This window comes from Zonotrichia albicollis, chromosome 17, assembly GCF_047830755.1.
Source record: "Zonotrichia albicollis isolate bZonAlb1 chromosome 17, bZonAlb1.hap1, whole genome shotgun sequence".
Taxonomy (NCBI): domain Eukaryota; kingdom Metazoa; phylum Chordata; class Aves; order Passeriformes; family Passerellidae; genus Zonotrichia; species Zonotrichia albicollis.
Window position 1 is genome coordinate 8,908,769 of NC_133835.1, and position 20,978 is coordinate 8,929,746.

The 20,978-nt window shown below is 52.5% G+C and overlaps 1 protein-coding gene across 4 annotated transcripts in view; it reads right to left on the reverse strand.

Annotated features, from left to right (window-relative positions):
- Nucleotides 1-20,978, reverse strand: part of HELZ2 (helicase with zinc finger 2) — a 27,849-nt gene continuing 6,871 nt past the window's right edge. For all 4 annotated transcript variants that reach the window (XM_014270015.3, XM_026796011.2, XM_074553526.1 and 1 more), the window contains exons 2-20: nt 17,423-18,565; nt 17,145-17,328; nt 16,661-16,768; nt 15,595-16,118; nt 14,630-15,262; nt 12,722-13,505; nt 12,242-12,317; nt 7,427-10,937; nt 6,517-6,602; nt 6,056-6,187; nt 5,647-5,814; nt 5,290-5,431; nt 4,696-4,812; nt 4,077-4,269; nt 3,091-3,225; nt 2,638-2,856; nt 2,223-2,379; nt 1,553-1,720; nt 1-1,078 (exon numbers count right to left, since the gene is read on the reverse strand). In XM_014270015.3, the coding sequence (XP_014125490.2) occupies nt 954-1,078; nt 1,553-1,720; nt 2,223-2,379; nt 2,638-2,856; nt 3,091-3,225; nt 4,077-4,269; nt 4,696-4,812; nt 5,290-5,431; nt 5,647-5,814; nt 6,056-6,187; nt 6,517-6,602; nt 7,427-10,937; nt 12,242-12,317; nt 12,722-13,505; nt 14,630-15,262; nt 15,595-16,118; nt 16,661-16,768; nt 17,145-17,328; nt 17,423-18,420 (8,460 nt within the window). In that variant the 5' untranslated portion in view covers nt 18,421-18,565 and the 3' untranslated portion in view covers nt 1-953. The remainder of the gene's footprint in view (nt 1,079-1,552; nt 1,721-2,222; nt 2,380-2,637; nt 2,857-3,090; nt 3,226-4,076; nt 4,270-4,695; nt 4,813-5,289; nt 5,432-5,646; nt 5,815-6,055; nt 6,188-6,516; nt 6,603-7,426; nt 10,938-12,241; nt 12,318-12,721; nt 13,506-14,629; nt 15,263-15,594; nt 16,119-16,660; nt 16,769-17,144; nt 17,329-17,422; nt 18,566-20,978) is intronic.

The window sequence follows — 20,978 nt, forward strand, 5'->3', positions numbered from 1 at the left end:
CTTCCAGCTCACAGCAGTTTGGCTACAGAAAATATAAAAATACATAATACACATACACTCTTTCACTGCTCTTAAAAACTCAGGCCATAAGGCTGTGAAACAAATTCACAGAGTTAAAAGTTAATAAATTAAAAGCAGCTTTAAAAAAAGTGGGGTAGGAAAGGGAGAGGGGGATCAACAGGAGATTTCAAATAAAATTCTGAACAGTTTAAAATGGCCTGACAAATCCCAAGGTTTCCTGGTAGGAGAGGTCCCCGCTTTTTGTTGCCTTTATGCTGGTGAGGACAAACCTCCTTCCTACAAAGAATACATAAATCTATTTACAAAATCACCTTGGCCTTGCCACTGCGATATTTACACACTCAGACAACACCATTTTGGCTAGACAAAGAGTGGTGCATGCATCTCTCGTTGCTTTCCTCCTTCACTTAAAAAAAAAAAAGAGTAAAAAGTGAAAAGTCTTAAAAATCTCCTGTCCTTGGATTTAAAATGAGAGGCAGTACTCAGAAGCTTTGGTCCTCCATGGCAAACAGCATCTTGCTGTGCTGCTCCACTGCTTGCAGTCGTTCCCCCCCAATGAACAGACTGAGCATTTGATCCCCAAAGTGCAACCCTGACAGCTGGAGTAAATATTTGGTCCCCCCAAACTGCAGCTGCAGTAGGATGACGGTTCTGCTGAGCAGCTTGGTTACAAAAATAGTATCATCATCATTAAAGTCACATGCCCATCATCTATTTCCAATGTCTTTTTGGTTTGCTAGAATTGAAAGTTCCTGCCCAGGATTGCACTGATTAAAAACACCTCAAGATGCTGAAGCAGACGCTGAAGCTGAGTTGTCACGGGAAGCTCCCAGATCCCCCGCTGCATTTGGCTCCATGGGTCATTGAATATTGGAAAGATTTGGTCCTTCCCAAGGCACACATGATGCAGTTCAGGCAGAGAGGGCCCTTCCTCACCGGGAGAGGGCTGGGGTCCTCCTGACACGGATCTCCTGGGCTGTAGTGCAGCTGTTGTGGTGGTAGTAATGCTGGACCAGTCTCTTCCACAGAGGGTTGCACTCCAGGAGGTACCGGTTCCCTGTGGGCAGCGGGATGGGGACAGCAGGTGAGTGGCCAGAAGAGGCTTGGCTGATACCATTTTTGTCTATAACCTCTAGCTAAGGGGGCTGGGTCACTTGCAGGGAGATATCTGTGAAATCCCAGCTCCCTTTTCTGTGCTGTCATATCTGTGAGCAGCTTCCCTACACATCACAGCCTACACCTTTGTGATTAGGAGCAAAATGAGCAGCCAGATTTTTGTTAGGACAGAGTTCTAGCATGAAAGCAACAGAAACAACATGGTCCAAAACAAAAGGTAAGAAAAACTAACGATAGTTGCTGTATTCAAGCTGGGAGTGAACCCTGCTTTGCCCAGACTCCCCAGTTTTCAAAACCCCAGACTAAAGGGCAGAAGAATAAAGCACGATCACTGGTTGTAATAGTTTGGATCACCATCCCTTTATCCAAGAATCCTATTCCCCTGAAGGCTTGTGCATGGTCCAAGGATACCAACCTATGATGCAGAGTCCTTCCTGAGCTCGTGTGATGCCAACATTGACCTGGTTTGGGTCGGTAACAAAGCCCAGGTATTTCTTCTGCCAGCTCTTTGTGGGCTTCCTATCGATCTCAGACCGGGGGCAGGAGCGTACAGTTGACAGGATCACATATTTCCATTCACTCCCTAGAAAGTGGAAACAAACCAGATTTTCTTAGAAGGAAGCATCTGAGCATTTCTCTACCCCACAGGACATTCATTTCTCTACTTCCACCCTATGGGTTTCTCCAGCTTTGGAGGCCTTTGGACTCCTGGTCATTGCTTTCCAAAGAGAACAAATGTCTTCTGGCAGTTCTCTAACACCCTTCTCAGGTATAGAAGCACAGAATCACAGAATGGTTTTGTTTGGAAGGGACATTCTGTGTTCCAACTTCCCTGACATGGGCAGGGAACCTTTCATTAGAAATTCACTAGAGATCCTTCACCTTCTTGCCTTCAGCAGCCTCACCCTGCCCAAGCACTCCAGAGGCTTTCAGAGGATTTACTATAATCACAAATCACCCAGAAATCTGGTCTTCCACGGCTGCAATGACCCTGGGGTAGGGTTTGCTCAAGGACTGTATCAGTGAGCAGCTCCTCAGGAAGGCAGGAGGGGACAGGCCCAACCCTGTCCCTGCTGTCCCCTCACCTTGACTCTTGGTGATGGTGCAGACGGTCACCCCGCGGATGCCCTCCCTCTTCAGGCTCTTGTTGATCTCGGACACCTGGGCGCTGTAGGGGCTCAGGATGGCGATGCTGTCCGGCCGGATGGTGCCATCTAGTGTCAGCTGCTTGGCTATCCTCACCTGGAGACACCAGCGTCCTGCTCACCTGGCAGCGGGGCCGGAGGGAAGAGACCCCCAGCAGCCCTCCCCAGGCCACCCATGGCACCTGCCTTGTGATCACCTTGCCCTACACCTGCCTCTGCCCAGGGGCGTCCTGGTGTGCTCCAGAGCCGGGAGGCACCAGCCAGACACTGCTGATCTTTGTATCTTTATCATCCCTCCACAATTCACAACTCCCTCCTTTCTGCATCCCCACCAATTCCCCAGGACCCTGCTCACCGCCTGTGCCACTTCCTCCAGGTTAGCTTTGGAGTTCTCGTTTCCTTCCTCAGTGGAAACCATGAGGGAGTGCTCCTTCCCTTCCACGTGCCCGAAGATGATGGGGCAGCAGTTGTTGTCTCTGTGGTGGAGCATGCTGGGTTTCCGAGTGAGCTGGGAACACGTTTTCAGCCGCTTTTCATAGAACTCCTGGGATGGGAACTCACAAATGCTCTTGTGCTGGCAGAGAAAGGGAGGGAAACTGAGGTGAACAAAACTCAATGAACTTCTCAGCCTGCAGCATCTTTCTGGGCAGGCTTCAGCACAATGCCATTCTGCTGGAGCTGGCACTGGCATATTCCTACATATAATCCCGTGTCTAGGAAGGGGAAGCACTAATGGAGACTATCTGATGCTTAAGGCAAGCCTGGATTTTCCGTGATGGAGAGAAGACAACCCACTGCAGGGCCTCACCATGCGGTACTGCGTGTCCAGCATCCAGGCCTGCTCCTGGTAGCGCTCAAAGAGAGACGTCTCCATGCCAAGGGTCTTGCAGAAATCGTTGTTAACCACCGGCCTCAGCTGTTTGTGATCCCCCAGCAAAACAACCTGCAAGGAAGAGCAGACACCTCAGCTGCAAGGTGGAGGCACTGCAAAGGCCATCAGCTCTTTGAAAGGCTGTTTGCACGCAGGTATTTGGTGCTTATATTTATATTACATTTTTTATAAATTTATATTTATATTACAAATTTTATAAATATTACTTATTTATATTACATTTACAGTAACCTCAGCCAAAGACCACATTGGACATGACGTAAAGATGCTGTCCTAGATAATGTTTCCATCTGATGAGAGGAACACAAAGAACCAAAGAATTCTAGAGACACAGAATGGTTTGGGTTGGAAAAAACCTTAAAGTTCATCTTGTTCCAACCCCATACCATGGGCAGTGAGACCTTCCACTATCTCAGGTTGCCCCAAGTCCCATCCAACCTGTCCTGGAACATTTCCAAAGATGGGGCAGCCACAGCTTTTCTGGGCAAACTGTGCCAGAGCCTCACCATCCTCACAGGGAAGAATTTCTTCCTAATATCCAATCTAACTCTGTCCTCTATCAGTGTGAAGCCATTCCTCCTTGTCCAGTCACTCCATGCCCTTGTCCAAGGTCCCTCTCCATTGCTCTTGGAGTCCCTTTAGGCATTGTAAAGGGCTCTAAGGTCTCCCTGGACCCTTCTCTTCTCCAGGCTGAACAGCCCAAACTCTGTCTATGCTTCTTGTCATGCTAATACTTTGTACCTGGGCCAGAATATTTTTTTGGTGGCAGCAACACCCACCCCATAAAGAAGCACAAACCTTAAAATCCTAACCGTTCTTGTAAGAGCAGCATGGTAAGGGATGGAAAAGGTTTGAGAGCCCTGAGCAGCTGTCCCAGAGACTCATCTTTGGCAGGGACATACCTTCTCAGCACGGCCGTGGCAGACCAAGGGGATGAGGGTCTCGGGCTCTGTGGACATGGCACACTCATCAATGATTATCTGCCTGACATTGAGGTTCTCCAGGGCGCTGGCAGACGAGACAGAGCAGGTGCACAGGATGACATCGTGACACGCCAGCTGATACGAACGACCTTGTGCCAACCAACCTTTGTACCTAGTGTTGATGCAGAAAACACCAGGTTAATGCATAAGGGAAACACCTCAAGATTCTTCATGTGGGAACCAGGCAGAGGTTGTGCTTTCCCAAAAGATTATGGCTTCACCTCCCTCCCCAGGATGAGCTGGTGTTCCCAGAAAAGGGCTTTGGATGGACACTGTAGGAAATGTACTTTGTCCTGAGCTCAACAGGGCAGGGGGTCCAGGTGAAGGATTCAAGGGTCACACAGGCAGAATAGGAATTTTTGGTCCAAAAGGACAACAGCACGAGTGCAAAAGTGATTCAGAGGCTCTGTGCTGTACCTGTAACCTCGAGCTCATCACTTTTTATCATTATTCTGAACACACAGTTTATTAATCTGTGCTTCAGAGGTGGCACACAGCCAAAGCCACCCATCTCTCACCACGGTCTCTTCCTACTCACTCCTTTGTTTCTTCTTCTGTGATCTCCTCTCCGTTCCTCACCCGAGCGTCAAAGTGACAGATCCTCTGCCAGAAGGGGCTTGGCGCCCGCCGGATGCGATGGTGCAGGATTATTTCACTGAATAAAGAGTCAATATATAAATATTTTCGCTCAACACTGAGACCTGAGTAATTTCTTCTACAGTGAAGCAGATCACACCACCTGCCTATGTTGAGAAACCCCACTAGCTAAAAAACTCACAGCCAAACTTTCCCATCTTTGTAGCCCAAATAATTCAGCCTTGAGGACATAAAATACAACTGCTTCCCTGTAGCAGCTGCAAGCAGGAATGAAGTCAGAGATGTTCAGGGCTGTTCCAAAAGGAAATTAAAACATATAGAGACTTTTCAACAACCTGGATTTCCTGACTAGGTGCTAGATTAGAGTGTACACATTCACTTGAAAAAATTAATTACAAATTAATTAGAAAGCAGATTAATAGTGCTGCTCTGCAGTGGTGGAATGAAGCTATTTGCTGTGGTTTGCTCAGCATTACTGATGTAGAAGCCACCTCTCCCCAGCACCCTAGGAGCCTGCAGGGCCATGCCATCCTACCTGAGCTCATGTTTTGGCTTTGCATCCCGTAGGGATTTACGGGAGATGTTCCGGTTGCTCCCCGGGTATGGGAATTCCATCGTCTCAATGGCCTCCCCATAAACCCTCAGTGGTTTCAGCTTCTTCATCTTCAGCAGCATCTCTGGAGAAGGAGGGCAGGTCTGCTCAGACAGCACCAGGCACTGGTGGTGCTCAGGCCTGTCTCTCCCTGTCCCTCTCTCATCATCCCATCTCTGGTCCTTGCCCTGCAGTGCAGGGTCCTCTGTAAGGACCAGCCCCACTTTTGGCCCCTGCACTCCACATGTTCTCCCTCCCACCAGTACAAGCCACATCAGGGCCTTAAAAGATGATAGTTACCAGCAACAACATCAACAGACTTGTTGGATGGGCCACAGTACAAGATGCACTTTCTCTTCTTGTCCTTTTCATCTTCCAAGCACTGTGTTTGGTCCTTCTCAACACTCTCCTCATTCAGTTTATGGAACCAGTAGACAATGTGAGTTCCAACAACAGTCTTCCCTGTGCCTAGAAAAAGAAAGGAACTTGCTGAGAACATTTTAACTACAACACTCATGCTCTGTACCTGCATCCAGCTGATCAGCCACAAAATAAAATCAAGAATGGAGGAGATTGCCTTGCACAGCTGTGGGTGATGCCAACCCATGCTCCCTTCACCTGGCTTCACCAAGGGTCCAATGGAAAGCAGCAGATGACCTCTCACCTGCCATTCATACCACAGCAGGTGTATTCTGCTCTCCCCTCTTACCTGGTGGGCCTTGGATGAGCATGAAGGATTTTCTTAGAGCATCCAGAACAGCCTGGTTCTGACTCTTGTTAAGTTTCCAGTTGCTGCCAGGGATATCAAAGGATTTTTGCTGCAGTATTTTGGATTTTGTCACTGTTAGAACAAAGAGCCAAGAAAACAAATTTAAAGAAGGTTACTGAGGGCAGCACAGAAATGATCCAGCAAGAGGGTGTAGCAGGTACCTAGTGATGGTGGTCCATTACAAGACCACCTAGAAATAATCCTTGTCCCATGCCAAGATACTCTGCCCGTGAACCATCTCTGTGAATCCTGGGGATGACAATCTCAGCTGTGCCAGCCACCAGCAGAGCATCCCAAATTACGTGGCAGCATCACCCCTATCACCCACAGAAACTGCCAGGGCACCTGCCTGGCCAGAAGTAAATAGCCACAAGGTAAGAAAGGTTAATATATGCACTTACGTTTCTGAGGAGGTTCGTGGCCAAGGGCAATGCTTGTAGCAAGGTCAGAGGCATACTTGAGCCTCCAAATTGCTTTTTCTTTCCGTCTGACAGGCAAGGAAAAATAGGAATGAATGGAATGTAGCATAAAATAGCAAAAGTTGTAATACAGCTTTGCTTAACTGCCTTACTTATTCTTACTCTCTTCTTTGTTGTTGCATTAACTCCTTCCATAAAGAACTTAAACCACAAATAACATAAACTTATTCTGCTCCTCTGCATATGGGACTGTTTCTCAACTGACTGAGAAGCTGAGCCCACAAAGATGTTGAGAGCAAGGAACACAACTCCTGTCCCAAGTCTGTTTTGTTATGGCCCACACCCTTTCATTGGGTTAGCTTCTAATGTTTCCTAAAATTCACAGAGCAAAAGGAAGCACATTCTGCCCTGAGAATGCTACAGCACTGGGGGTGCATAGCAGCCTGTGCGGTGTACGAGGAAGGGCAAACTAGACACTAGCTCTGATTTAAAAAGAGCACAACTTGCTTTGCAGCAACAGCAAAAGGGAATGATTTGGAAATCAGGGAACTCTTCCACTAAGCAAATCCCACTCCAGGGCTTCACTTGGCCTTTTAAAACACATATTGAAGTAATATAAGATGCAGGTGCTCAGGGAAATTTCATCACCTTCCCCTATCTCCCCATTATCAGGGACAACCAGAAGAGCATGAGACCCTCAGGAAAATGGACAGGAGGGGTGCTGTCATTCCCCCACAAAGACCCACAGCCCAACAGTATGGCCAGTCAGAGCAAGGATAAGAGCAGGTTTTTCAGGGGATCAGCCACAGCAGTGAGAAAAGGCCCTGGGGGTGCAGCAGAGGGGTCCTGTGGGAAGCCAGGTTAACCAGAGCACACTGCTGAGCCCACTTACATGTCTGGCAGCATCTTTGGAATGAGCTCCACTGTGAACCTTGCAGAATCCTGTGAGATCTCCACAGGGATGGTCTCCATAGACATATAGTGGATGTAAAAATTCACAGTCTGATGACTAGTCCTGTCCAACTTCTGGTCATCGTTGAGCTCCTCTGTGACCCCGTGAGCCACCCAGGTGTAGGTATCGGGATCAACCACAAGTTTGTTCTCTGATTTACCATTGTCAAGCAAAGACAGGTTCTGGAGGCCATGGCTGAGGCATTCCTCATCACTCTGAGGGCTCTTGGGAAGCTTCAGCTCACCTAAACGAATGCACAGGTAACAGTGGAAGAAGTCCACTTCAATGGAGCAGTCCTCCAACCACTTCTTTTTCACCACAAAGCTCCCTTGCAGCTGTCCTTTGCTCGTCCTTTGCTTTGCCCACTTTATTTTAATATCATGGAGGACAATCGAGTCATTCTCGGCCACGGCACACGACGCAGACTCCATGGCACTCATGGGCATCCACACCTTGTTGTACTCCGTCGCGCTCTTGTACTTGTCCTTGGACTGCAGCGTGGCGTAGGCCGAGAAGCAGTCGATTGGCTTCTCCGTGTGCTGCAGGCAGACCTCAAAGCCCGGTGTCACACACCACAGCTGCACGAAGGGCACCAGGAAGCCGCGGCTGATGTCGGTGGTGAGCTGGAACCACAGCGCGTCGCCGGCGCTCAGCTCCAGGGACAGCTCCATGTAGTGGGAGCAGGAGCTCTTCTTCACCCAGCCTATGTACCGGCGGTACAGGTCCTTGCTCTGCCGCAGGAGGGATGCGGCCCTGTCAAACTCCTCGTTCCTGATGGCCATCAGCACCTCCTGCCACGTCTGGGTGCGGAAGAGGGTGACACTCTTGTCAGAGAGGCGTCCTTCCCGCAGGCTCTGCTCCTTTGTCTCTGCAGAGTACATCCTCCTCTTCCAGGTCAGCCTGATGCTGTTCCGCTGCTGGATGAACACAGGCTGCTCTATCAGCTGAAGGGACCTGTAGCTAATTCTCTGCGGATCTGGAAGACTCTCGTTGTTCAGGGGAAACAGGGCTTTAAAGAACCTGCTCATCTCTTCGATATCCACCACAAAGGCAATCTTCTGCAGGACTTGGTCCTTCAGCTGGCTGGCCATCTGCAGGGAGTGGGCTCTCTTTTCATACATCATCGCCTGGCTATTTTTCCTGTTGAAGTCGTGACAGAGGAACTCAATGTCGTCCGCAGAATAGATGAGGGGCTTCTTGCGGAGCACAGAGTGAAGGTGCCGCTGCACCACCACGTCCACGTACCGGCGGATGGGAGAGGAGGCCCAGGTGTAGGAGTCAACGTGCAGGGAGTAATGGCCTGCCTTCGACTGCACGGTGGAGTTGGAGCGACAGAAGTAGGAGCGGCTGAGCAGTCTCCTGAACTCCAGGACCACGGGGGCCAGCTTTGGGTGGATGTCATCAGTGACAACGAGGTCAAGCATCTTCTGGAAGTCACGGGCATTAGCAGCTGACTGCAGGTGCTCCCAGATGGGGCCCAGAAGGCTGAACTCCACATTTTTAGGGGAGTCTTGAGCAGGAGGCATTTCTCCAAGGTGATGCAAGAGATGAATAGACAAAGGAATGATGTGGCTGTACTTGTTTTTCATGTGTGACAGCTGTGCAAGACTTGGCTCACACTGACACCGGAGAGGAGTGACATTTCTGGTCACCTCCTGGTTGGTGAGGAACTCGGCCACAAAACTATTGAACATGATCATTAACTCCTCTATCATCTGATGGGACCCCCTGTTACCTGGGGAACTTTCCTCATCCAGCCGGTCATAGAAACAGTCCTCCTGTAGCCGAGACTTCCGATGGATCCTGGAGAAGTGATAAGCCACAGCGATGCAGTCCTCCAGGGTATCAAAACGAAGGGCTTTTGCTGATCCCCTGTAGCAGTTCTTAATGCAGAGCTCTGCCTCTTCGTAGGACAGCTGCCTGTCCGAGCGGATCACGGAGATGGTGAAGATTCCCTTTAACATCTGATCAGTCTCCTTCTCTATGGTGACAAACAAGGAGATCACCCGTCGGTCTTTCTGCGGCAGGAGGCTGCAGACATCTTGGCTGATTTTGGGTGGGAACATGCACAGAGGCTCCTGCTTGGGAGCATAGAAGGTGACACCCCGCTTCTTTGCTTCCAGGTCCAAGGCACTGCCTTTGGGAATGATGCCAGCCACGTCTGCAATGTGGATCCCAATCTCATAGTGACGCCCAAGATCCCTAACGCTGATGGCATCGTCCAAATCCCTGGCACCTTCGGGGTCAATTGTGAAGGTCATGTAATTCCGACAGTCCTTCCGAGCTTCCTTAGTGAGGTTTATGTTGTTGTTGGAGGTGTATTTGGCTGACTCTTTGGTGACAGCAGCTGGGTATTTCTTCTCCAAACCATACTCCAAGGCGAGGATCTTTAAGCCTTCTTCCAAAGTCAGTGCTGCCTGCAGTACCTCTGTTATTATCCCCAAAGGGTAGTAAAATCCTTCCCTCCAGGAGATGACCTGGACACAGAAGAACTGGCACCTCCTCATCTCCTGGCTGATCTTCTCACAGCTGACCACTCTGTACTGCCCCTTGACAAGCCTGCGGATGGGGATGACATTGGGTTTCTCCTTCAGCCCCGGGACGAATATTTTGGTGACAGTGGGATCGATGGGTATCATCACACGGGGATCAAATTCATCCATCATGCAGATGAAGGTGGGTTCTCTCTCGGCACGTTTCAGGATGCCCACCACCCTCCCCTGTGGGCGGTGGCTGCTGCCATCACCTGTGCTGTTCTGCAGGATTTCCACCAGCACCTCGTCCCCAGTGAAAGCTGTCCCACAGTTAACTCTGCCTTTGATCTGGATGTTCATGGCAGGGGAGTCATTGAGGGTGAAGGCAGAAGCTCTGTCGAATGCCTCTTTGATCAGCTCACACCTCTTGTACATTTGGGGGTGCATATGCTGGTACTGCTGCATCATCTGAGAGGAGAAGCTGACGTACTCCCGCTTGTCTTTCCACTGCTTTGAAGCCTCGGCCTTCACATTCAGCAGCCCTTCGTCAGACACTGTCACCAGCATGTTCTTACTCTCATCTAAGAGCTCCTGCAGGATGGGATCATCAGCATTCATGCTGTCGTTGTCAGAGCTCGAGGATTCCGCGTCACTGTCGTCCTTGTCCCCGTCCAGGCTCCTGCTCCAGCTCTCCTTGTCACACGCAGCCTGTTTGATGTGAGCCATTGTCAGGCTCTCCGGGAAGATGCTCCCCTTGTCGATGCACTGCTGGATGAACCGTTTCCACACCTTGCTGCACTGGCCGTGGGAGCACAAGGCCACGGCGTCCCCCACCACGGCCACCAGCGACTGAGCCCGGGTCATGATGGTGTTGAGCACTCTGGCCTCGTTGAAGAACTCGAGGTGGTGGGAGGCTGAGACACGCAGGCTCTCGCTGGTGTGCACCGTGCTGATGATGATGACCCGAAACTCACGCCCTGCACCAGAGGGGACAAGGGAAAGGTCACTCATGAGATCCCAGCAGGGAAGACCTTGCCTGGCTGCCACCTGTCTATGCTGTGTCACATGGCCATGGACTGATGTAACCCTGCTTGGCTGAAACATGGGGATCACCCCATGTGAGTAAAGCAGGGGGATCCTGAGATTCTCTGTGCATGAACCAGGGTGGACATCACAGGCACCACCACCCACCCACCAGGGAGGGAAGGACAGCCTGGAGATGGGATAAAGGCAGAGCACTGCACCAGTGCACCCATGAGCACCCACAGAGTAGCCCAGCATGCCCAGTGCCACCAGTAGCCCCTCCTAGTAAACAGGGGTAGAGTTTGCTGTGAATCTCAAATTCCATGAGGAACTGAGGGTCTTGCAGGAGCAAGAGCAGTGATCATTTGCAAGGATCCCTCTCTCCCCTCAGGAAGAGCTCTGCTGGTCACAAAACAAATAACAACCAACAAGAGGCATCCTAGTGATGTCAGAGCTGGGAAGAGGCTGCAAAGAAAGGGTGTGGAGATCACAAACACCCCTTGGGGTCAGTTATTCTCACCAGAGGAGTCCCAGCTGCGCAATAAAAAATAAAAAAAAAAAAGAAAAAAAAAGAAAACAAACACAGATGAGTCATAAATTAAGTCCTTGAGGGCAAAATCAGCCTCTTGTCATCCCGAGCAGGAGACTCCTCCTCTAGTGAGCTGTTCTGTGATTGGTACCCATCCTGGTTTCAATTCCCTTCTGTCACTAGCCTCCCTCACTGGTACTTAGGGCTTCACATGATTCACACATACTCAAGTCTCTGGGATGGCACTTACAGGGTTTCTACCCTCCTACAAAGCAAAGTCCATATACTTGAAATGAGTAATCAGCTGGGCACAGATTTAATTCAGTGTGAAATCTTATTCACGCAAGAAAAGACAAAATCAAAGCTCTACGAACCAGAAGGGTATGGAAATCAGCCAAAGGAGTTCCAGGCACTCCCTCCTAACTGGGACTGTGGTGGTGGCAGAGACACTGAGAGGGCAGGGGAGCTCTGTCTGGCAGCACCTCCCAGAGAGGTAGTTTTCCACAACAACAGCCAATATTTCGCGTGTTAACAAGGAGGAAAATGTAAAGATGTTGGAAATTCCTCTGCTAACACCCCAGTGTCTCTTCCCCCTGACTGTTACCCAGTGGCTGTAGTTGCTATGGACCCTCATGTCCACCAGCATGACTGCAAAAGCTGTGTATGACTCTCACATAGAAGACCCCAAAATGCAGCCAGGCATGAGGGACTGTTGCACAAAACACAAACCTGGCAAATTTTCATAGTTTTCCACCACCACTTCTTGTAGCTGCTTTTTCCTCAGCTCTTGTCTTGTTGCAGAAACCTGGTAAGAAAGAGGCACAACTGATCTCAGCTCAGAAAGGCCACCCACCAAACACCAGGGTCCCTCATCCTGCCCAGCTGCAGGTTCTCCAAACTACTTGAAAGCAGCCACACATGTGGACTGACTTCAGCCAGAGCTCCCACTGCCCTGTAATTAACCTGCCTAGAAGATGCTGATAGAAGTGTTTAACTAAGCCATCCCACCATCTCTGCTCCAACCACCCAAGACACTCTACCTAAATGGAGAGTGCTCAAAAAACCACTGAAGGCACAGGAGACTCCAGATTTCCTATTTTTACTAGCACAAATACAGATAAATAGATTTAAAGGGTCTTTCTTAGGGAGTGTTTAGTCAGCAGTGCAGGCATAGCCCCCTCAGGTGGAATGCAGGATTCCTCTAGGTACCTGTGTCCCATGGGAGACCACACAGATCTTCTTCAGATCCCGGACACCCCACTCATCTGGCCACCTCTGATAGATCTCCTTCACTTTCTCAACCACTTGTATTATCTCAGAGATGTTTTGCCAAGAAATCATGGAGATATCCCTTTCAGCCACACCAGACACATGGCAGAACACGAGGGGATAAATTTCAGGGTGGGGTGGGATGTTCCCACTGGCGTGGATAGCGTTGCCCTTGCCGACATAGAAGTGCTTGGAGACGAACTCAATGATGCCGGCGGTGGAACGGTAATTCTCATTGAAGATGATCCTGCTCTTCTTGGCCACCTCATGCGTCTCCTTCTGGTAGAACTGAAAGAGCCGGTTCAGGAGGGTGTGATCAGCAGATTGCCCACCCCCAACACAGAACAGCTTCGGGGTTATCTGCATGTGGTCCCCAGCCAGGACAATGCGGGTCTCAAAAGTGGCATAGGAGAGCGGAACCAAAGCTTCGCACTCCAGCATCTGCGCGGCCTCGTCGATCATGATGTGGGTGAAGTAGCCAGGGGTCACCTTCAGGTCCTTGGACAGCATGGAGGTGGTGATGATGATGCGGTGCTTGTCGATCTCGGCCGGCGTGGGGTGGCGGAAGGAGCGCTGGTCCGGCGAGAGGCAGCAGTACATCTGGGTGATGGGGTCCGTGGCGCTGATGGGCCGGTCCGTGTACATGACCCGCAGGGGAACGGCCCAGGGGTGCCCCGAGGTCACATAGCTGTGGAAATACTCCCGGATGTAAATGTCAGCAGCGCTGCAGGGGAGCAAAAGGGAAAAGCGTCAAGGAATCGTCGGTGCAGTTCTTAAATTCTGCAACACAAAGTTCTCTCTCATCATTCTGCAACGCTCATGCAGTTTCTCTCCTGGCTCTGGTGACACCACACTTGTCACAGCAGACATTCACAACTGCACAAAGGAGCGGGTGCCTACGCAGCCACCAATTCCCAGCCTCTTTTAACAGCATGATTTAAAATAGGAGTTGGTATTTGAGACTACGACAACTCTTGACACTCTTATGGAAAAATGTGATGTGCCTCACAAAAGCTGAGGCCCTGATGCTGTGCAGGGCCAAGTGACAAGGAGCTCTCCTCTGACAGCAAAGCATCCCCATCCCCTGGTGAGACAAGACCTACAGGAGAAGCTTCCGTGCAAGCAAACAGCCTGGAACAGGCTAAGATTAGCACTCACCATCTATTATGCATTAAAAACTAAGGCAGGCAGTAACAGCCTGCAGGATCAGATGTGGACACTCTTTTCAGTGTAACTGCTCTAATTTTTACAGTCTTGGCCTGGTTTCTCTAAAGGCAGATCCAATGGCATTCAGACCAGATCTGCATTTTCTCTTCCCCAAACTCTCCCTTGAAAAGTCAATAGATTGGCACGTATACAGAGCCAAACAGCCTTCAAGGGCAACTAGAGCACAACATCATCCCAGCATGGTCAGGCAGCAGCTTTCTACTTCTTGCAGTACACTGTAAAGGCTGGAGAGAACTCTCTCTCCAGCCACATTCCCATTTTATGAGGTAGGAATATGTGAAGTGCTCAAGGCCAGGATGGACAGGGCTTGGAGCAACACGATCTAGGGGAAGGCTTTGGAGCAGGACAAGCTGTAATGTCCTTTCCAACCCAAACCATTCAGGGATTCTATAAGTCTGCATTGGCTCTTCCGCAAAGACTTCCACCCATGCCAGGCTTCCTCCTAACAGGAAGTAGAGCAGTTTAAGACAAATTCAACAAAAACTAATTTAATTTAAAAAGCAATTGAAGGGCACACTGAGAAAAGGTCAACTCTGTCTCATACACCCTGACTCCCCTTCACCCCCTCAGTGAGCAATGCACCAGCTTGCCCACAGTTCTCACTGCCTCTTCCCTGCTAACCTGTTTGTGTGAGTGCAGATCAGCACGCGTGTGTTGGGCTGCCTGAGGATCTCCAAGGTGGCCATGGCCAAGGTGAATGTCTTCCCTGTGCCGAAGGGCCCATAGATGAGCAGAGGTGGGACCTGCCGGCTGGTGGTCGGCTGGCCCGTGATGAAGGAGATGGCTTGTTTCTGCTTGCTGTTCCCTCTCTGTGGGGACCCAAGGGAGTAGGGGATGGAGCAACTGGCAACATCTGGCAGGACCAGCTTCTCATCAAACAGGCTGTCCACAGCTTGATGCCACTGCCGGAACAGCAGCTGGTCTATTTGGAACTGGATCTCCACCTTATGGGAGGTGTCTGCCTGGAAGTTCAGGTCCGAGCAGCATCTGCTTGGTATCTGTAGCCAGATGGTGTTCTCCGTGGTGGCCTTATGCTCCACAAAAACTTCATAAACCTTATTGTCCACAGGCGGGTCAAGCGCCAGGAAGGCGGTGGGCACAGACCTGCTGAGCAGGTACCCCTCGTCCGTGTCTGGTGAGAGGTTGTAAGGGGTAGGCACTTCAGCAAACAGCTCCCCAGAGAGAGCAAACTTCGCCCCCATGGAGAGGCTCTGCAGCATGGGGGTCAGCGAGATGAGCACACGCAGGTTGAGTCTGAAAGGAGGAAACACCCAAATGAAGAGCAGAGAAAGGATCTGTCAGTTGCTGGGCCATCCTCCATGGAGAGGGGATTGCCACCTACACCCAGGGAGGGTCTGCCAGCCCCCCAAGCACATACAGAGAGAAATCATGCTCTAGCTAATCCATGGCCACAGGATGAGACCCAGCAAGCCATGCTTCTTGTTTCCAGTTTTCTGGGAAGGCACCACAGGACCTAACCCAGAATGAACAGAAGACCCCAGGAGCAGCATGGCCCCAAAGGTGAGCAACAGGCTTATGGTACCTAGTGAAGGGGATCTCCAAAAGGGTTCACACCTGGCACTTACTTGGCAATCAGAGCCTGCTCAGCTTCTTCCTCACAGAACAGGAATCTATGCATCCTCTCCCGATAGTTGAGCCGGGTGATGGGAACGACTGCACTACTCTCACTTTGGTAATCCAGTGCCAGAGCAGGAGGTTTGTACTTTGCCAGCAGCGCCACGTCTTCTTCAGTCCTTGGCATGCTGGGAACGATGATGCGGTTGCCGCGATCCCAGCGCACAAAGTTGATGGGGCGGGCGCTCTCCCTGGTGCTGGGGACGTGCTGGGGGGCCTCCTGCCGGCCCACCCTCACCCTGAGCTTCTGTATGAGCACGGGGCGCTGGCCAAAGTCGAAGACCACCCACTGCTCAAAGATGCCCAGGATGCAGCACTCCACGCTGACCTCCACCTGCGCGACGCGGGGCGAGGAGGACACGGTGGCCACGTGGTCCCCACGGAGGTACTGCAGACCCCGGGAAAGCCCATTCCCCGAGAAGTAGAAGTTGATTCCAGGGTCCCGCTTCAGCAGGGCCACGTGCTGCAGGTGCATCTGCCATTGAGGAGAAGACAGGGACACAGTGAGGGCAGCACATGGGAAGAGCCCAGCAGCTGGCGAGCTGCTCCAGCAGCGTTCCCTAGAAAAAGCTGCTAGAGGAGCCAAACTCTGAGGTATCAGCCTCACCACAGCTTATGCCTCATGCAATCACACAGCAATTACTCTAAGGTCTCAGAGAACCTCAGGTTTCAGTTTAACATCAACCAGTGTGCAGTAAATGGGAAATCTCCTTTGGAGAAGACAGGCTCTTGCCCCCAACATCTACAAAATCCTGGTCAGGAAATCAACTGAATGTTGTTATTTGTGATGATACAGGGGAGGTGTTGAGAGCAGCCAGGTCTGCCCCAGGACCACTGCACAAGACAGGGGCTACACCCTCTACACACAGCCACAGTGCAGGCACCACCTGAGCAGCTCCTGTGCACCCAGCACATGTTCTCATTTAAACATGCCCAAATCCCCACCCTTCTGCCCCTTGCAGAAATTATAACTAAACCCCCCCCAGCAAACAAAACCCTGCAAAGGACTGAGCTAACCTTAGAGTGGACCTTGAACTGCCACTGGTATTTCTTCTTCCTGTCCTCCAGCTGCACATGCAGAGGCTGCTCACACACAACTTTGACACCCTCGACGTGCTCAGCCATCTGTGGGGAGTCATAAGAGGAGAAGGACTGAAGGCAGCATCCCAGGGACACACCTCACAGCCCTCCACAGTGCCATCTTCATCCTTGCCTTTACGCTACGTCCTCCCAAGAGCGATCAAGAGTACATCCTCATATTCCATCCTCACCCACAGCTGCTCCACACAGCAGCCTTGGGAAGCAAGAGGACCCATGGCATAGCTCAAGTACCCTGAGCAGGCTCTCAGGTTGCTGTCTCCAAAGGAGGAAGGAGGATGCCACATCCCTTTTTGCATTCCCATTAGGAAGGTGAGCAGTGGGCTCCATTCCCAAGCTCTCACACCAGAGGATTCCTGCGATGCCTGGACCAAAGCACTCCCACCCTGTGCCCACCACTCACAATTAACACCTCGTTGGAGCACTTCTGATACTCAGCAAGGAGCCGGTCCTGGTAGGACAAGAGCCCGTCCTTCAGGGCTTGCTTCTTTTTCTTCACAGAAACCTTCACCCTCTGGATCCACTCCTGCAGCTCCTCTTTGGAATGAGCCTTGGTGCAGCTGTTCCCCATTTCACACACCTCCGCTCTGTCAGGAGAGAGGCGTTCCTGGTGGCACGGGGATCCTCAGGGAGCCGGCAGCTCCCTGCTGCCCCTTCCCTCTTCCCTGCTGGACGCCTTACCTGCTGCACAGTGAGAACTTGGTCAGCCCGAGCGGTGGTGCGCGGTGCACCCACTGTATGGAGCTGTCGGCCGAGAGCATCTGCACGTGCTCGATGGAGGAGCAGTGGTTCTCAAAGCTCTCCTGCGAGCTGCAGGTCACCAGGCAGACGTGGCAGTAGAAGTACACGGGCTCAGGCGCTGCTGGCTTGCTGCTGGTGCTGCCGCCCACGGACGGCAGCAGGTCGGAGCGCTGCAATCCGCGCTCCCTCTCGGCCTCCCACACGGCCATCTCCACGTCGCTGTGGGCGTACTGGCAGCGCTGCAGGCCGTGCCGGCAGGGCTGGCCCCGGGACACGTACCGGCAGTAGGAGAGCTTCTCGATGAACTCGGGGCAGGGCCGGATGGGCGTGTACTGCTGCTTCTTCTGGCTGTCCAGCACGGCGTGCACCAGGAGCGGGTCCCAGGTGCGGTGGGACTCGCAGAGCCACCCGCAGCCGCCCGCCGTGATGCGCCGGGGGCAGCCAAGAAAGCATTGCTTGCAGATCTCCTGGAATTGCCCCCCGAACTCGCTGGTGATCTCGCTGGCAGCGCTGGCAGTGAGGTGGGGGGCGGCAGCGGGGTGGCCCCCCAGCTGTGCCTGCAGCACCGCCGCCTTCAGCCAGCGCCGCTCCAGCTGGTGCTCCCTCTCAAAGTTCCAGACCATGGCCTCCTCCGCGCTCCAGGCAAAGGTGCACTGGTTCTTGTGCCTGCTGCATCCCAGCCCCATCACGTAGTACCTGCAGACAGCGTAGCGCGCCGGGTTGGGGAAGCCGGGCCGCCGGGACACCTTCCTCCATGCCGTGCTCCGGCGGCTGCGGCAGCGCGCCAGCAGGATCTCGTACATGCACTTGTGCTCCACCTCCTGAGGGTGGTAGGTGATCTCGTTCTCCTTCACACTGCACTTGGAGCAGACCAGGAGCAGCTCCAGCTGCTGCAGGAGGCTGCCCAGCGGCACCTTTGGGACGTTGGCTGTTGGCATCTTGGGCAGCAGCTTGAGCAGGGCACAATTAATGGTGGGAAGATCTTAGAAGGTGATGCTGTCGTGGAGAGGAGGTGCCATGGAGCTAGTGGCCTTGTCCTAGCTCACTGCATACCTGCTGGTCATCGGTGTGAACTCATGAAGCCTGAGAAAGGAACAAGCCTTTGTGAACAAGTGACTTAGCAGGAAATACCAGACAGTCCCTGGCAGGTGCACACAGAGGCACTGGCACAGTCAGGAACCTCACCCAGGCAATCTCTGCCTCAGCTCTCCCTTAGCTCTGTTCCCCCACCAGCCCAGGTCCCAGGGGAGTGTTTTGCTCAGGGATCAGGCTGCTGAGTGGTGCTGGTTCCTGGCAGGGCTCAGCCTGGTCCCCAATGTCCCTATAGACCATCAGCATTTACCATCCAAAGTGGCAAAGCAGTAGCTGCTCCAGAGGGCCCAGCACGGTCCCCACAGCAGCCACTGATCTCCCCAGACCATGGACACGTGATCCAACTTCCTCCTCCTGCTGCCAGCACCTGCCCCACCTTGGGTCCCTCCTGCCAACTTTCTCTTTCTTTATCCTGTTTTCTTCCCCAAACTGGCCAGGCAGCTCCACGCTGAGCAGGAGGAACCCAGCTCCAGCCCCTCAGCCCATCCACCCCGTAGCACAAGATATTAATTAGAACTAATTAATGAAGCAACCAGCCTCTTTGCTCCTGGGTTGCAGCACCCAAGGCCGGGAGATGGGCATGCTGGAACAGGGGCCGACAGCTCCGTAAACATCCGGCTGGGAGAGCTCGGCCCTAGCGGCGGGGAAGGCAACTCACAGCTCGCTGCCCCTTCCAGCCACCAGCTCCGGCATTTGCCATCAGTTTCCTGGGTAACCAGAGGCCAGGAGCAGCCCTGGGAATGATGCTGCAGGGTTTGGTGGCTGGGCCACGTGGTCAGGGTGAAGGGAACATGCCGGGGCACATTTCTGGGCAGGGTGTGCGGCCAAGAAAAGCCACCGGCCTCATGCTGAGCACCCAACTTGGGCTCCTGGCCAGCAGCCACCACAGACTGGCTCTCTGGCAATGCCAGGGAAGAGCAGGATTTACAGCTGAGGTCCAGTGGACAATGGAGCAGGAAGGCAAATCCTGCATTGCTTCTGCATTTTTAATTAAGTATCCTTTGCTCTTTTCTGGGATAAACAGGGTGCTGGGCAAAGTGGGCAGGGAGTGCTGAGGCTGCTGGAGCTCCAGACAACAAACACAAAGCTGGAAGTGGCTGGAGCATCACCCACATTCCCAGCATACCCTTAGAGAGCTCCTCACAGCATCCACCTGCTGCTGAGCCATGAAGGAGCCATCTAATCCTACTTGTGTGTGTGCATCAGGTCAGACACGTGCTCAGTGGATAAACACCCGCTCAGTTTATCTCTCAAGACCTGGCAGCAAGCCTGGCACTGGGCAGAGCTGCAGGTTTCCATTCTGGGAAGCTGTGGGATTCCGTGGCAGACTCCCACGCCAGCGCTGCCTTGATTGGGGTCACTGTGCCACACCACTGTGCCATGCCACGGGCTCTGCATCCAGGGCTGAATCACCCAGAGTCAGCTCTGTGCCTTCAATTCCAAACCTGTACTTGAAGCACTCAGTGCAGGCTGGCAGTGAAAGAAGAGCAGTGACCCTGAGCTGGCTGGGGCCAGCAGACAGCCAGGGTATTCCTATCCTCTGGCTGAAACAAGGTCATGGTCATTGGAATAAAACTTTCTGTAGTCCAGGGGTCAGGAGCTCTTTGTTTGTTCTGGTTCTACTACAGAAAAAGAAAAATTGGAGCCACAGCTGAGGTTTTGGTGCTGCCTAATTGCTGACTGATGCAGATAAAATGCTTTGCACTGAAATGAAACATTTTGGGAAAATTTGGAAATAAGCACCTATGAAAAGAGGAGGGAGAGTGGAAGAATCTGTCTCATGCCCAAGGGCATCAAGGGATGCTCCTCTGATTCCCAGCAAAGGCAGCACAGAGATGAGGGGGCTGCAGACCCCCTGGAGCTGCTCTGGGTTGTGAGTACCAGAAAACCCCCAGATACCTGGAACCAGGCAGAGTCTGGGGAGACACAGCCTGGTCCGAGGGCTGGGCTGCAGGAGGGAAAAACCCTGCACCTCGCGGGGGCCAAAATCCCTCCTGTCTGAGCCTGTTTGCTCCAAGGGAGCATTCCCACTGGGCATTCCCCGGGAGACAGAGATGGGCTGGAGCCAGGCGGGACCCCAGGGCAGAGTGACCGCAGGCTCAGCTGCCCCGGGGCTCGGCACAGGCAGGGGGACACGGAGGGCGGCGCTGGCAGCGGGGCCGGGCTGTTCCCGAACCCGCACCCGGAGCGGGACACAGGTCACGCTCAGCCTCCAGCTGCTCTGGAGCTGGCCAGGGCAGCGCGTTCCCGGTGGAACTGACTCCGGCACTTTCGGGAACACTCCGGCATCCCGCCCTTCAGCACTTCCACCTTCCTTCCTCCCTCTGGAAGTCTCCGCCTCCGGCCGAGCCTTCCTGGGAAAGGCGCTCAGGGTTTGTGCGACATCCGTGCAACATCGTAACTG